Consider the following 14,454-nt stretch of genomic DNA (forward strand, 5'->3'; position numbering starts at 1 on the left):
ATATTCTATATTTGAATTATTTTAAAATTTTAAAAAAAGAAACACACATAAAATATCAAATTGAATGATTGGAACAAAAAAAAAAGGGATGGAATTCTAACCTTTCAAAAAGGAATGCAAATGGAGCAACCAATAGAGCGGCAATAGCATTGCGATAGGAAAGAGAGAAGACAACCTTCACTCATACCAACACCAGCTTTGAGAGAAGCATCATCCCTGCTGTCATTATTTGAACCACCACCATACTCATACCAGCCTTCACTCCCTCCATCCAACCCATCTAATTTCATTCATTTTTTTATATATACATTAACTTTAAATTTTATATATATATATAGAGAGAGAGAGAGAGAGAGAGAGAGAGAGAGAGAGAGAGAGAGAGAGAGAGAGAGAGAGAGAGAGAGAGAGAGAGAGAATATATACCTGCTTCTTCTTCTTCTTCTTCTTCTTCTTCTTGTTAAGAAAAAGTGGAGAGCATATATATACAAGAACGATGTAATGGAATATGATGTTATATAGACAGTGGAAGGAAGCTCTTCGTTGCGTGGAGTAAAGAGGAGGTGGGTGGTACTAGCCGTAGGCCATCACATCTCTATTTGATTTATTATTAGAATCAAAAGTTTAAAATTTATGCAGTAGAATTTTAGCTTCAAGATACTGCATGCCATTGAATTTTGACAGCTTAATTATTACCAAATACATTAGATGGGACCTACTCACAAACGCTATATATTCAACATTTTACTTGGGAGGGAGAATCACATATTTTCTTTGTCATTTATGTTAATAACACTAATGTATTTATTTATTTTAAATATATAGGTAATCTCACTTCTAGCTTCCTCAAACCCCTCTCAACTATTGTAGAAAATATTAGATGCGTGCAACAACACACACACAGACAACCAATTGTATTTGAGCACGCCCTCTCCTACGATTGATTGGCTACAGTTGCATTGCACACACCTAATATTTTCTCTCGGCTCCATGATATTCTTTAATCTATAACAAATATTTAATACGACATATTCTAGCATCACATATTAAAAAAATAAAATCATGAAAGATAATAAAAAATTATCATAAAAGTAAATTAAATAAAATTCTTTTATCTACTTTTTTAACTATTAATAACCAAACTATAAATAGAATAAAATTGAACAATTTTTTAAACACTTTAATAGATAAGAAAATACTTAAATTCAAACATAAATTTTTTTTGGGTATTTACATACCACCCAATTCTCATGCATTTCCATATCTAACACCTATAATTTCTTACATAAATTTATACCACCAGACTGCATGTAAATCTTCCTAAAGATAAATATATAATATGAAATTCTGAAGGGCTCCTTTGACTACCAGCAAATAAAAATTATATTAAGAAAATGATAATTTCATTCGACTAGTTTGGTGCATGAAAATAAAACCATCACATTTGATAAAACTTTGATTAAATATTTTATAATTACATGCATAACACCTGACATTTTGAAAAGATTTATTTTCGGCTCCAAGTAGAACAACAGAATATTTTCATTTGTAAAAACTAGTGAAGCAACATTAGGAAAGAACTTATGTACATCAACAGACTAAAACACTCGGACAAACAAAGCAGATTGGAAAAACAGAGCGATAGCAAGTATCTAAAAGAAACGGGGTGCTTTCTAACAAATACCAGTTTGTGATCATACAGGCACCCGCCTACCTCTGTAACCGTTGAAGAACTGCAAGAAGAGGAAGACATTTTTGAGGAAATAATAAAAACTCCTATGACTGATAAATAATAATAATAATCATCATCATTATCATTATCCTTTACCATATTATTTGGCAGCCGGTTTAATGAATCCTCATTCCCTGTTCGTTCAGTTCAAATACTGCATCGTAAACCTTATTTTAGTTGAATATTTTGTAATTTTCATATTAGTTTTTTTTATCTACCCTAACCTTCACATTTAGAACCATTTGATATTAATTGTATCTTCATGGATTATTTCCTTATTGTTATCGCAAAGCTTTTTATAAGAAATATATTGAATATATTTCGTTATGTGATGCTTTTAATAAGAAATGCTATTACCAAATATTTTGATTACATGTTTTACACAATAATTTACAAAACATAATATTATATTTATGATGTGTCATGTCTTATTTTTTACAATTATGTCATATTATCATGTTCGTGTCTTGTGCGAGTTTCGGTGCTTGTCAGACTTGCTGATGATGCAGAATAAAATGGCATATCATACATTAGAACTTTGCTTTAAGTAATTCCAATATCTTCTATGTATTTCTACATTAAATGCCTGAAAAAAAGCTTTTCTAAAGTATGAGTACATGATTGTATAGCATGCACAGGTTGCTTTGGAGGTTGCAACCCCCTCTTAAGAAGATAATGTTTTTTATAAGTTTGCCAGACTCTCAATTTCTAACTTTGCCCGTTTCAAATAAGAAAATGCCCAACTTAATTAGTTTTTTTCAATGGATTGGTTAATTATATCAATTGAAAGTTTATTGCTTTTATATTTTTATGCATTTATATTTTTGTCAAATAAATTCGGTGATACTATCTTATTAATTGTTCATATTTTTTTACTAAAAATAATAATTTTATGTATTTTAATCAATTTTCTATTATTAGTATTATATTATTTAAACTGAGAAAGAGGACTGGTCGACCACTGGCTGCAATGGTGATAGTGGTCAAATGTAATTGCAGGCAAAAAAAGTGTTTCTTACCGACGTCACAACAGATTGCTTGAAAATCCACCCAACAATCGGAAGCCTCTGCAAGAAAACTGCTGCAGTGGGCCAAAATCCTCTGTAAAATATTATCAAGCCCCAAGATTTATAAGATAAAAATGCCGAATTTATATATAATTAAGCCATGTATAAAGAATAAAATTTTCAAAACAACCAAAAAGTGGCCAGAACTGGAGTTAATAATATATGGGGCAATAGTTTACCAACCTGAAGAGAACTATAAAGCCATATGCCTCCAAAATCATACCAAAAAAGGGCCATCCTACTAAGATTAGGAATAAACCTGAACCAAATGAGGCTGTGCCCTGTAATAGGAAAAATGAGTAAAAGAAGCCAAGTATGAAGAATACATAAGGAAATTGACAGAAAATCAGCCATGATTGAACCTTGTAATTCTTAGGTTTAACAAAAAATTGCATCGTAGATTTCAATCCAATTGTCAGCATCAGTCCTGCCAGGAACAAGATCTGCCATTTCAGAGGATGGAGAACCAATGAGCACAGATCTTAAATATTTTCATGTAAAGGTGATAAAAAATAACAATAATTAAAATAAAGGGCTCACATTCCCCATGGCTAAGAGTCCCTTGTCAAAGAAGAATATGATTCCCAAAAAGGAGAAAAAGACTCCAAATCCGGTCAGGCCTATGCCGATTTCTGTACCATAGGCAGATTAGAATTAGATGATAAAGGAAAGAAGTATAATTGTTGACGCTTATAATAAAAGTTAAAAAAAATAAAAAAATAATTAAATTTAAATTTGAATATCAAATTCTATAAAGTAGGAATAAGCTTAAGTTGAATGTGAAATATAAAAAATTGAAGGACTAAACTTAAATTGAATGTCAAAACTCTATCGATTGGGTTAAGTTTAAGACATATATATTGTTTTTAAATGCTAAAATAAAGTATTAATATTTCAATTCTACCACCAAATTCGCAATACTCTTACTAGCGAACAGAAGGCAATCAATCCCTCTTAAAGCATGAAGATATTGCAATAATCCAATAAAATAAAATCCAAGCAAAAGTTTATAGCTACAAATGACATTAGAAATTTTTAAAGCATATGCAAATTTCATAGGGATTCCTCAAGTCCAATGAAATATCTTGAAAGTTAAAAAAGATATTCAAATATATGAAAATTAAATGCCGCATGTGCTTCAACCAATGCAGAACAATGCTCAAATACTAGGTTCGAGAATGTTATGCAGGCTAATCGGGTCGCCTTGTCTATAGAATAAGGTTGTGAGTTTCACCTCACTAGTGAGATCCTCCTCCTCATAAGAACTGAAGTTGACGAGTCTAGTAAGCACTAATAAATGTACAAATCCTGAAATAAGAATTTACAAGTCCAAATCACCTGACGTGAATCTCCTTCTTATAAGAACAAGTCCACAGGACTTACACCCTAAGAGTCTAAACTAACAAAGTTAAATGCCCCACTTAAAAGATAAATATTTCAAATGCCTCATTCCTCGATGATAGCCGTGTTGATTGAAGATTTCAACCAAAGGGATCAATCTTTTAAATCGAGGCTCTTAAAATAATCAATTAAAATATCAAACCTAAGAATAAATCACTAAAAGCTAAAAGTAAATTCTACCCACCCTCCGCAACAGTTTGTCGAGGGTGACAAACTTCTGATTGATTTCAACTCACAAAGAACAAATGTAAAATCAAATGTATCAATATATTCACAATTAAAGTAATTGCATGTCAGTAAATAAGTGACCCAAGTCCTCTGTCCGTGTGGTTCTGCCGCAAAATGACATCACAAAATAATAGTTACGACTAGAGCCATCTGACTGGGCGGTTGCTAAAAAATGACATCATTCTATTACAGTCATGATCACAGCCTGTATGTTCCCCAACGGTTTTTTATCATTTGAGTTGTGAATCATAAGAGTGCAATTGCCTGACAAAATCCTTCTGTTAGTTATGGTCGACTTATCCACTTAGACAAACATCAATCTCAGATCTACAAAAATTGTTTGGACGACACAACCCATGACTGTTGAAAAAAATCCTTATGTCAAGTTGGGTCAACTACCACTTCTGATTAAATAAATCAGTGACCATGATGGCCCAGGGGACGGAACCATGGAATATTGATCGGGTTTCGATTTCATTCCCCCACCATCCGCTTTAAGTTTCAAGTGATAAATTTTACAATTCAAAATTCTAAGTCTACTGCTATTATTCAATTTTAAATATTCAATGTTAAATGACTATACTTAATCGAAAGTGTTCTCCTATTATCGGGAGGGGTAATTAATCATAGGAGCTTGCGCCTATGGAAAACCTCGAACCTATATCAAAAATTCATCGCTAAATAAGAGTGAAATCTCTGGGTAGTGTCTTATCTACAATACAATCTGCATTTAAAAAACTCAACCGTTCAGAAAACTCGACCCTCAAAAGCTTTCTCTTAAAACAAAAATAAAAATAAAATGCAGAGAGTGTTCCTGGGGAGCGTTCGTGAATTTTTGGAGCTCGCTATAATTTATAATGTAATGATAGAAGTCATATAATGGCATAAAAATGTTCAATTCCAATAAACTACAAAGGGAAAAAGCTCACATCTATAGCCTACATGACCAGATTATGTAAGAAAAATGAAAATTTTATCAACCCACAATATTAGAAAAAGAAAAAAATACACCACTAAATTGTCTTTAATGACTACAGGATTTAGTGTCTTAAATCTTATTACCTTAGAAAATATAAACTTCCGGGAAACTTCAAAGTACATACCATGCAATTACGGGAAGTCCCCCCACATTTACCAACTTTATATTTTCTAAGTCTTCCCTCATTTCTTTGGAGGGTTTTCAATTATGTCATTTCACTTAATTATTCTCCACTCCTTTGATTCATTACCACCACGTGAATATGGTTAGAATACGAATAACTTGCATATAACTCCCAATTCTTTTCTATTTTAATACCTTGACATAAATTAAGTTCAAAAATGCAAAAAGCAGAAGGTATAAGATTTACTGATGAAGATGCTGTCCTCGTGAAACTGCTTTAATAACAGATATCAATTAAGATAATGACATAAAATTATATAGATAGCCAATGAAATCCTGAAGTACGTTGAATTTTCCTTTTCACTTGTTCTGCTTTGTCAGTTTCATTTCTTTTTCCCCCAGCAATTCAGTAAGGATATAGCATAAGAAAACATAAATTTGATAATATTCCAATTTCACGAGTAAGGAGAATTTTTGGTACTGGTAAAAGAAGTTGCCCGAACATTTAAAGAACACTAAGCACATAAATGTAATATTAAGACTCCAATTTATATCCCGACAAAAAGAAAAATTCAAAAAGGTAGAAAAATTCTTGGGACAAATTATTCAATAGTATTTTTATTAAGATGAAAATGAGTAACATAGTTGGAGAAGTTCATTAGAACGTTAAGTAACATACAGATGTTAGTAAAAAATACCAGGAGAGAGTTGTTTAAAAAAATTTTAGGCCAATTTCAACCAACCAACAATAAAAGTTAGTTCAAAATCAGCATAGAAATATGGCCATGATTAAAATCACAACAAAATAAATGCAATAAATTGCCCAAAGAACCAACTTTCTGTGACTAATAAAATAAAAGTGCCCCTTGAAGTCTTGGCATGAAAGTTTTCAAGTGACAAATTTACACGTACAATATAGATTGAGATTTTGTAATACAGTGATACTTGGACAGAAGTCTAAAAATTTGAAAAAGCAAAATGACGAGCAAGGATTGAATATAACATTAAAATTGCTTATTAAGGAAATAAGACTCTAGATGTGCAATACCTATCCCAGTATTCCCCTTGGCTATCAGAAATTTGACAAAATAACGTCCCACAAATGACATTATGCAAAAGTTAAAAAAAAAAACACGTGATGAATAATCCAAGCTATAACAGGATATCATAACAATATTTCTTCCTACTAAAATTATTGCCACTATATACAAAGTTGTCCGCTTGTAAAAAATGACAGCAGCCATAAGCATTGACCGAAAAAACAAATTCCGTCTTGAGCAGAAAATCTTACTTTTTGTGTCATTCACTTCAAAAGAAACCATTGTACCGCACTGGTAGTAAATTCAACCTTCTGAAGGGTATTGGCCTGTCCAAAAAAGGCTTGGGCTCTAAATAGAATAGGAAAATTTTTACACTCGTTAAGAAAATCATTCAAGCCTTATAAAAAAGGGAAATTTAAATAAGTTTGAAAAGATGAACAGAAAGAAAACTGTATTTGCTTGAAACCAAGAATATCATGAAGTAGTGCTTTGGTTATTAAACCCATCCTTAACAATCAAGTTGAATAACATGCATCCATAAAGCCTAGGTAATGTAAGATATCATAATACCTAGGGTTTTTAATGCAAATCTAGCATGAAATGTATAGAACTTCACTTAACACCGACTAAATTAAAAGTTAAAAATCATAAATGTGGAGGCAGACATGACTACTTATTGTTTGCCAAAAATCCCACCTTTCGCTATAGTCCTATTAGGTAGTAACACCAAGAATTGTAATTTGAACTCCAACCCAGAATTAATTCTACATGGTTCAGAAAAATTCAATTCTAATTAATTGTTTAGTTGGAATTGTCGAACATAGCAAAGTGTAGTTGTTGATTTTCCTATAGGCATATTTATGAATCGTTACACGCAGGTCTATCTTTACACCACAAAATGTACCTTTGGCATGCACATCACCAGAAGTGCATATGATTTGATCACCAATTATAGCTTTAGTTTAATATAAATATCTAGAAAAATGCAAATGAATTGTTGGATGAGAAATAAGAAGAATTTTATCAAAAAAGAGAAGAATTTGAGGCATTGGTTGATTTATAATATAAAGTAAAATCATATACATTAAGAACTGAACAAATACTAAGATTTTTTGGGATTTCTAAGTTATAAGAATTTATTCCAAATCAAAACAATACTTGATATGATCTTATTTTTCTAGCATTTAATTTCCTAAGAATGTCTAGAAGGAACTTTTCTAGATTGAGATCAACCATCGTCTTATCACTTTCTTTGGATTCTAGTTATCATTGTTAATATCTTTTAAGATTTATAATTTATGTATTTTACATAAGCCGTAAAAGAAATGTTTTGATGCAACTCTTAGATATGAATAATGAATAATGTAAGAGAATATGATGCATCTAGGGACAAAGAAAAATAATATATGTTCTCTAACCAATATCACATACATAATCCTAGAAGGGGGAAAGACATGACAACCTCAAACTTGCATTGATTATATTCCATGAGTTTTCTTTTGATAACAGGTAAAACAAATAAATATTTTTTACTTAAATAAGATATGTTCACATAAGTTTGATGAACAAGCTCATCAATAAAAAATAATCTAAATTATTTACTGATTAATCATTATGAATTATATATCATTAGAGTCTGTTGGATAGATGAAGTTTTGCATATTAAATTTCTTGAAATTATTTTTAAACTCTTGGATAAAAATGTCCAAAGTAACTCAATCTTTTTTTAAAGTAAATTAAATTTCATAGATATTACACAGAGCATTTATTTAATACAATCATTCCTTAATTTATCATTCCCAAATCCTTCACAAATTCATTTAAACATTCTCATTTTTATCGCACTCAACAAAGCTATCAATAACCATTTTATCACCAAATGCTCAGATCCATACAATATGAAAAGCCAAATTACAATTTCTCTAAGTCTCCTTTCACATAATAAGGCAGTTCTCCATTTAAACCACCCAATTTCACTCTAGAAGTAATGCTCTCACCTCCGCATGATACATCTAAAGAACTTAATTATCACAATTAGTTATCTCCTGATCTTCTAAAAATATTAACTAAAAATTATTAATATCACTACAATTAAATTGCATATTATGTATTAAGTACTTATTTTACTAATTATAAATCCTCAATATTGATGCAACACGTGGATAAAGCAAACCAAATTAAAGATCATCTTAATTTATTTTGCATTTTTTTTTATTTCACTTGGGTAAATTTAACTAGCCATTTATGAAAGGGGACATGTTGAAATAAAAAAGCGCATCAAGTTAGAACTTTTCCGCCCATTAATGGCCAGTTATCTCCTGTCTCTCCCTTTTTATCTTCATTTTTCCCCTAAAATTCTGACCTAAGTGTCCTGTAATGCCTATAAATATTGGCTAATAAGCATTATATTTTTTACATAATGAAATACTATGGTGAATAAGCATTATTCATCTACTTGTTGTTTAATAGCTTTAAGCTTATGCCTTTTCTTTAATGACAAAAAAGCTATCTTTATTTCCTTTAAATTATTCACTACTCTCAAAATCCTGCTCTAGGCTCTTCGCTTCTCTTCCTTCACTTCACAAAAATCCTCCAAGGCCAACTAACGAACAATCAAAGTCTCAAAATCATTCCAAACACTTCCATATAACTCTCGAACAAGGACAGTCTTATTCCCTAGACCTTGATATCCTTCTAAACTTCACAAACCCCTACCATCCAAGTCTAGCTCATAAATTAATATCATAAACTAACCCTCCACAAGCATTTCTAACCCTTCATGACAATTAAAAGTGATTCTCGAACGTGATTTTTCAAATCAACTCAAACTAATCAAATTGAACTTGTCACAATATTTATAATACCATATTCCTTTAAATTTTTCATCATTGTATTGTATACTTTAAAGACTTTCTATATTAAACCACAAATCCACAGCCTTTTTCAGCCCTTAATCTCACCATAAGGCTATTCACCATCATCATATATTTTAAACATTCTCTCTAATATTCTTTCACTTATTTCAACAATTGTTCCATCAATTAAATTGTATTTTAAAAAACGACACACCAAGAGACCTCATTGTGAATAACCTTTACAAGCACTTTCATAAATAATATAAATGGATCTAAAACTAACATTAATCCTTGATGTTAGGAGCTCTCTGGTAACCCACCTATTTTAAAATCATTCATATCATTAATAGCTTCAATAAATATGCCAAATCAATTTTGTATTACTCAATCATGTGTCTTCCTAATGCTAATAAGGAGTTAAAAACCATTATTTTCTCTATAAAACTTTTATGGAGTATCTTACCAACAGGATCACTTCCATAAAAGATTTTAAGATGAGACAGAATTGATTCTCAAAAGGCGACATAAGTTATTCAAGTCAATGTTCCACCATTCACTCCCATAAATTACAATAAATAGCTCAATAAGATTGACTCCTATGTAATTACTACAATCCCGAATGTCTCATTAATTTTTTAAATATTATTACTAAAAATTTAAAATACTTCTCCTTTAACCATTAGTTTCTTTTAGTTCTAAATATTTCATTGAAAAAAATTATTAATCAAATCGAAATAATATCCTCCCTGTCTCTTTAAATCACAATAGACATATTACCTACACTTAAATTCCAATTTTATGCATCTTTTGTAGAGCTTAATCCACTTTACCTTTTTAGAATATAACCCACCTATGTATTTAGTTAACAATATCATTGACAGTATTGACAAGGTAATATCAAATTAGACATATTTAATCACCAGTACTGTAGTTTCACAGATCTCATGAGTCATTAGTTCACAAGAATTTTCTGATTCCAACATAAAATATAAGTTACTTAGAAGCATCAGTCAAAAAATCAACATGATAAACTTTACAATGTGCAGTGACAATCACATGCCATCGATATAAGATATTATGATGTTTCTACTTCACATAGGTTAATACCAAAGTTTGCAAGCCATTCTCTCAGCAGAGATGCATAATTTTTCGATTTGAATAAATTGAAGTAATAGGCATTGCTTGTAATGGAAAATTTAGCATCTTATAAACTAAAGCAACAATGGCCAGCTTCTCACATCAATCTAAATAAAGAGCTAAAAATTGTATCTGCTATCTGAAAAGACAATAATGCAAACAATGCGTTCGAGCGGAATGCAATAAGAATTAGAAAGCGCCACCATCTTGAATAAGAAGACATAATCATAAAATAGGTCAAAAATAGAGCTTAAGCATCTTTCCCTCACCAGTCCAAAAAAAATAAAAAAACATAAACCTTGCTCATTCAATTCCTACATAGATGGAGCACGGTTATCCAAAGCACGTAATCCACCAAAACGCCATAAATATTACCAACTTCCAACGAAAGCATGAGCATATAGTTCCCCAAGACAAAGAGAACAAGGGTTTCTATCTCTCCAACTTCTGATCTTTCTGAAATCTTACAACAAGCTTGAATCCAAATCTTTATGCCAAAATAATTCAAAAACAAAAAAAGCTCCGCATATCAAAAGGAATATGATTGAAAGCACGACAAACGTACAAGAACAGCCGGCATACTTACCAAGTGGTAAGGCAGAAATCAGAGAGAAGAAATGAGATAAGAGATCACCGGAACTCGCGGCAGTCCGCCCGAGGGGGTTTTGGCGTGCAAGGGTGCCGGTTAAGAAAAGTAATATGAGGCATTTACATAGATACCACCTAACTTCTATGTATTTATATATCTGGTACTTAAGTTTCACTTTTTACATTTATACACCTTTTAATGCATATGTAGGATGGCATCGTTAGTATTTATTTCTAAACTTTATTTTATGGGATTTAATTTAAGAATTTAATGGAAGATTATATATATATATATATATATATTAAAATGATATGCATCTTAGAAATGTAATTTTGAGTTGCTTCAAATTTTGGAACATGTGATTTATGTTTCTTTAACAATAATAGTGTCACAATTTGGTCTGATAGCTTAGCACTAATTAAGTGTGGTTGGTATGTATTAATGTTTTATTTACTTTTATAGGTTTTCATAACTACCAATTTATACGAGAACTATTAAGAACCACAACGTACACTACAAAATAATCTAAACATCTAGAAATAACAACAACATAATCTGTAAACATCTCATCTAATATATAACAGGATCTCACTACCTGAAAAAAAAAAAAAAAACTATAATCATATCGTAATATAATACCTATCGGTTGCAGTCTTCCTCTTGTAAACTAAATCTCATAGGTAATACATATCAATCTATAGTTTTTTTCTGAAATAAATAATTATATTCAACCGTAAGTTTTCATGACTTAATGTGAAATTACAATCTTATAATGTATTAAATTCATATACAAATGTTGTTAATTAAACTATAACCTTTCATTTTTTATTTTTATTTTTTCGTTTCAATTTAGGTTTTTATTATTTTTAATCTTTTTAAAAAGTGACATCAGGATTATTGTCAAACTCAAAGGTATCTTCAAAATTATGCTCGTAGATACCCTAAAAATTTGTACCCAAAGGTACACCTTCATTTTTCATTTTTTTATTGTGCACGGGTACATCACATTAACTGTCAGATTTTAGTTGTCTTAATCATTTACCTTTCATTTCTTTAGAAATAATGGACAATCATTTCCTTTTTTTCTCATCTCATTTCCTTTAATTCTTAACCTTATAACAAAAATATAATTAAAGAAATCATTTATTAAATAAGCATTTATTTAATACATTTAAAAAAATATTTACTCATCTTTAATGTCACAATTTTCTTCTTCTACCTCCAAATTGAACTTCTACAAGATAAATCATCTTAAATTAAACATATTATTAATATTTTAACGCACACACATACACATACATGCATACATACATACATGTAGGTATATATATATATATATATATATATATATATATAATAATAAAAAATATATATATATTATATGTGTGTATATGCGCGAGCGCGCGCACAAGCCTTGGCCTGTTGGTTGGCGGTGTTACTGTAAATCCCCTCAGGTCACCATAGGGCCTAGCGTATAAGGAATCAGTATTTGAGCCTCTGTGAAATACCAATTCTTTCTAATATATATATATATATATATATATATATATATATTAAATTACCTAAACAACATAAGAACAAAAATAATTTCTACTATTTATATAGTGAAATTGCAAATTCCAGAGGCCCCAATTGCCCACCCTTCTATATTGGGATCAATATGCCTTTTGGATTAGTTTCAGCTTGGAGGAAGAGAAGCAGCAAATTACAGGAAATCAAAGATCAATGTAAGTGGTAATAATTTAAAATATAATCTCCAATTAAAAGAAAAATATAATTTATTTATTTATATTAATATTATATTTTTTATTTAAAATTAGGGACATATAAGCCTCTAGAAGAGTGGAACCTGAAAGATCAGAGCTTGAGCTTTGGAAGGAGAAAACACATACATACATACATGTATGTATATATATATATATATATATATATATATATATATAATTCAAAATTAATTATTGAAATTTTTATAAAACCTTTTTTTTTTTACCAAAAGTTTGATAGACGAGCACACTTTCTCCTTCTCCCCACGCATGGACGCAGAGTCGCTCGACCTATTCTGTCTCTGAGTTATTTTTTCTTCGAGGCCGACAACACAAAGCTGGCTTCAACAACCACCAGCAAACTCAGCGATGTTGACTTCTCCTTCCTTCAGGCACGAATGAAAAGAACGAAAGATCGAGAGGGACTCCCCCGACGATTAATTCGATTCGACACAATTTATTTCATATATTATTATCATTATTATTTTCATTTATTACAAAGAAAATTTATTTCAATGAAGCTAGTTGTCCATCCGTACCAGTAACGCACTTACAATATTAAGGCTCCGTTTGGGGCCGTTTTTTACTACTTCGCGGCATCGAATCGCGAAAATTGATCGTTTGGCTCCCAGCGTCGCGGCAGAACAAAGCTGAAGCGGAAGAAAAGCGAGCCGCGATATCGATTCCGTGGCCCCAACTTTCGGCTCGTCAAAAGCTTTTTTACCCTCGGTGCAATCCTCCTCCCGCCTATCCCCGCGCGCGCGCGTTCTTCTTCCCTCCCGCAGACCAAACCCTCCCGCGCGCGAGCGTTCTTCTTCCTCCTCGACACCAGGACACACATTCTTCTTCCTCGACACCAAGACCGATCGCGCCCGTTCTTCTTCTTAGACACCAGGACTGAACCATCCGCGCGTGTTCTTCTTCCTCGACACCAGGATCGAACCCTTCCGCGCACGTTCTTCTTCTCAACCAGAACCAAACCCTCGGCGAGTTCTTGCCGCGCAGGTCCTTCCTCGAACAGGACCGAATCCAGGGAGCACGAGCAGGCAATCCGATCTTCTTCAAAATTATTTGAGAATGGTTTTAGAATTGGGGAGTTGGAACATATGAGCGAGTCGCACAAATTAAAAATACTTTTTTCTGAAAAAATGTGAAGGATGCTAGAGAGTCTTGCACTGCAAAATTATTTCAGAAGGCAAAACTATTAATGAATGGAAATCAGACAAGGGAGTTGGAAGCGAAATGCTGTTTCAAGTGGACAATTTTTTTATTTTGCTCATTATAATATTGATTTTCCATGTTGTTCTGTCTTCCATTGCTGCTATTACTCATGTTTACAAAGAATTGACATCAATTTGTTAAGGTTTGTTTCAGTAAAAATTCATGAGGCTTGTTTCAATCAATTTTTTTTTTAATTTCTTAAGGCTTGTTTCAGTAAAAATTCAATGCATCAAGGAATTGACATCAATTTGTTATAAAAATTCAATGCATTAAAGAATTATTTTATTGCACTAGGAGGAATACTCTTTGTAGATTATGCATC

The 14,454-nt window shown here is 31.4% G+C and overlaps 1 protein-coding gene and 1 pseudogene across 5 annotated transcripts; both read right to left on the reverse strand.

Moving 5' to 3' along the window:
* Window positions 1–444, reverse strand: part of LOC110025319 — a 3,631-nt pseudogene extending 3,187 nt beyond the window's left edge.
* A 1,039-nt stretch (window positions 445–1,483) lies between these two features.
* LOC110025246 (vesicle transport protein GOT1-like) lies at window positions 1,484–11,254 on the reverse strand. 5 transcript variants are annotated; one of them, XM_020725600.1, is made up of 8 exons: window positions 11,146–11,254; window positions 6,819–6,915; window positions 3,337–3,428; window positions 3,159–3,239; window positions 2,980–3,077; window positions 2,749–2,830; window positions 1,826–1,883; window positions 1,484–1,730 (listed from the first exon to the last, which is right to left on the reverse strand). In XM_020725600.1, the coding sequence occupies exons 2-7, from the start codon at window positions 6,847–6,849 to the stop codon at window positions 1,872–1,874; spliced, it is 396 nt and encodes a 131-aa protein (XP_020581259.1). In that variant the 5' UTR covers window positions 6,850–6,915; window positions 11,146–11,254; the 3' UTR covers window positions 1,484–1,730; window positions 1,826–1,871. The 5 variants fall into 5 exon arrangements, with proteins under 5 accessions (XP_020581259.1, XP_020581258.1, XP_020581256.1 ...); XM_020725599.1 differs by lacking the exon at window positions 1,826–1,883 and adding an exon at window positions 10,935–11,046 and having other exon boundaries at window positions 6,819–6,893; XM_020725597.1 differs by lacking the exon at window positions 1,826–1,883 and adding an exon at window positions 10,935–11,046.
* Window positions 11,255–14,454: the final 3,200 nt, after the last annotated feature.

This window comes from Phalaenopsis equestris, unplaced genomic scaffold (assembly GCF_001263595.1).
Source record: "Phalaenopsis equestris unplaced genomic scaffold, ASM126359v1 Scaffold000297, whole genome shotgun sequence".
Classification (NCBI taxonomy): Eukaryota; Viridiplantae; Streptophyta; class Magnoliopsida; order Asparagales; family Orchidaceae; genus Phalaenopsis; species Phalaenopsis equestris.

Bases quoted from the DNA above. Each gene is read 5' to 3' on its own strand.
- LOC110025246 (XM_020725598.1), bottom strand. From the start codon at position 6,849: ATGGTTTCTTTTGAAGTGAATGACACAAAAA. The intron at 2,831-2,979 runs GTTGGTAAACTA...AATATTTTACAG, and splicing joins GGCTTTATAGTTCTCTTCAG to AGGATTTTGGCCCACTGCAG. The intron at 1,731-2,748 runs GTAAGAAACACT...CTCTTCTTGCAG, and splicing joins AGCAATCTGTTGTGACGTCG to TTCTTCAACGGTTACAGAGG.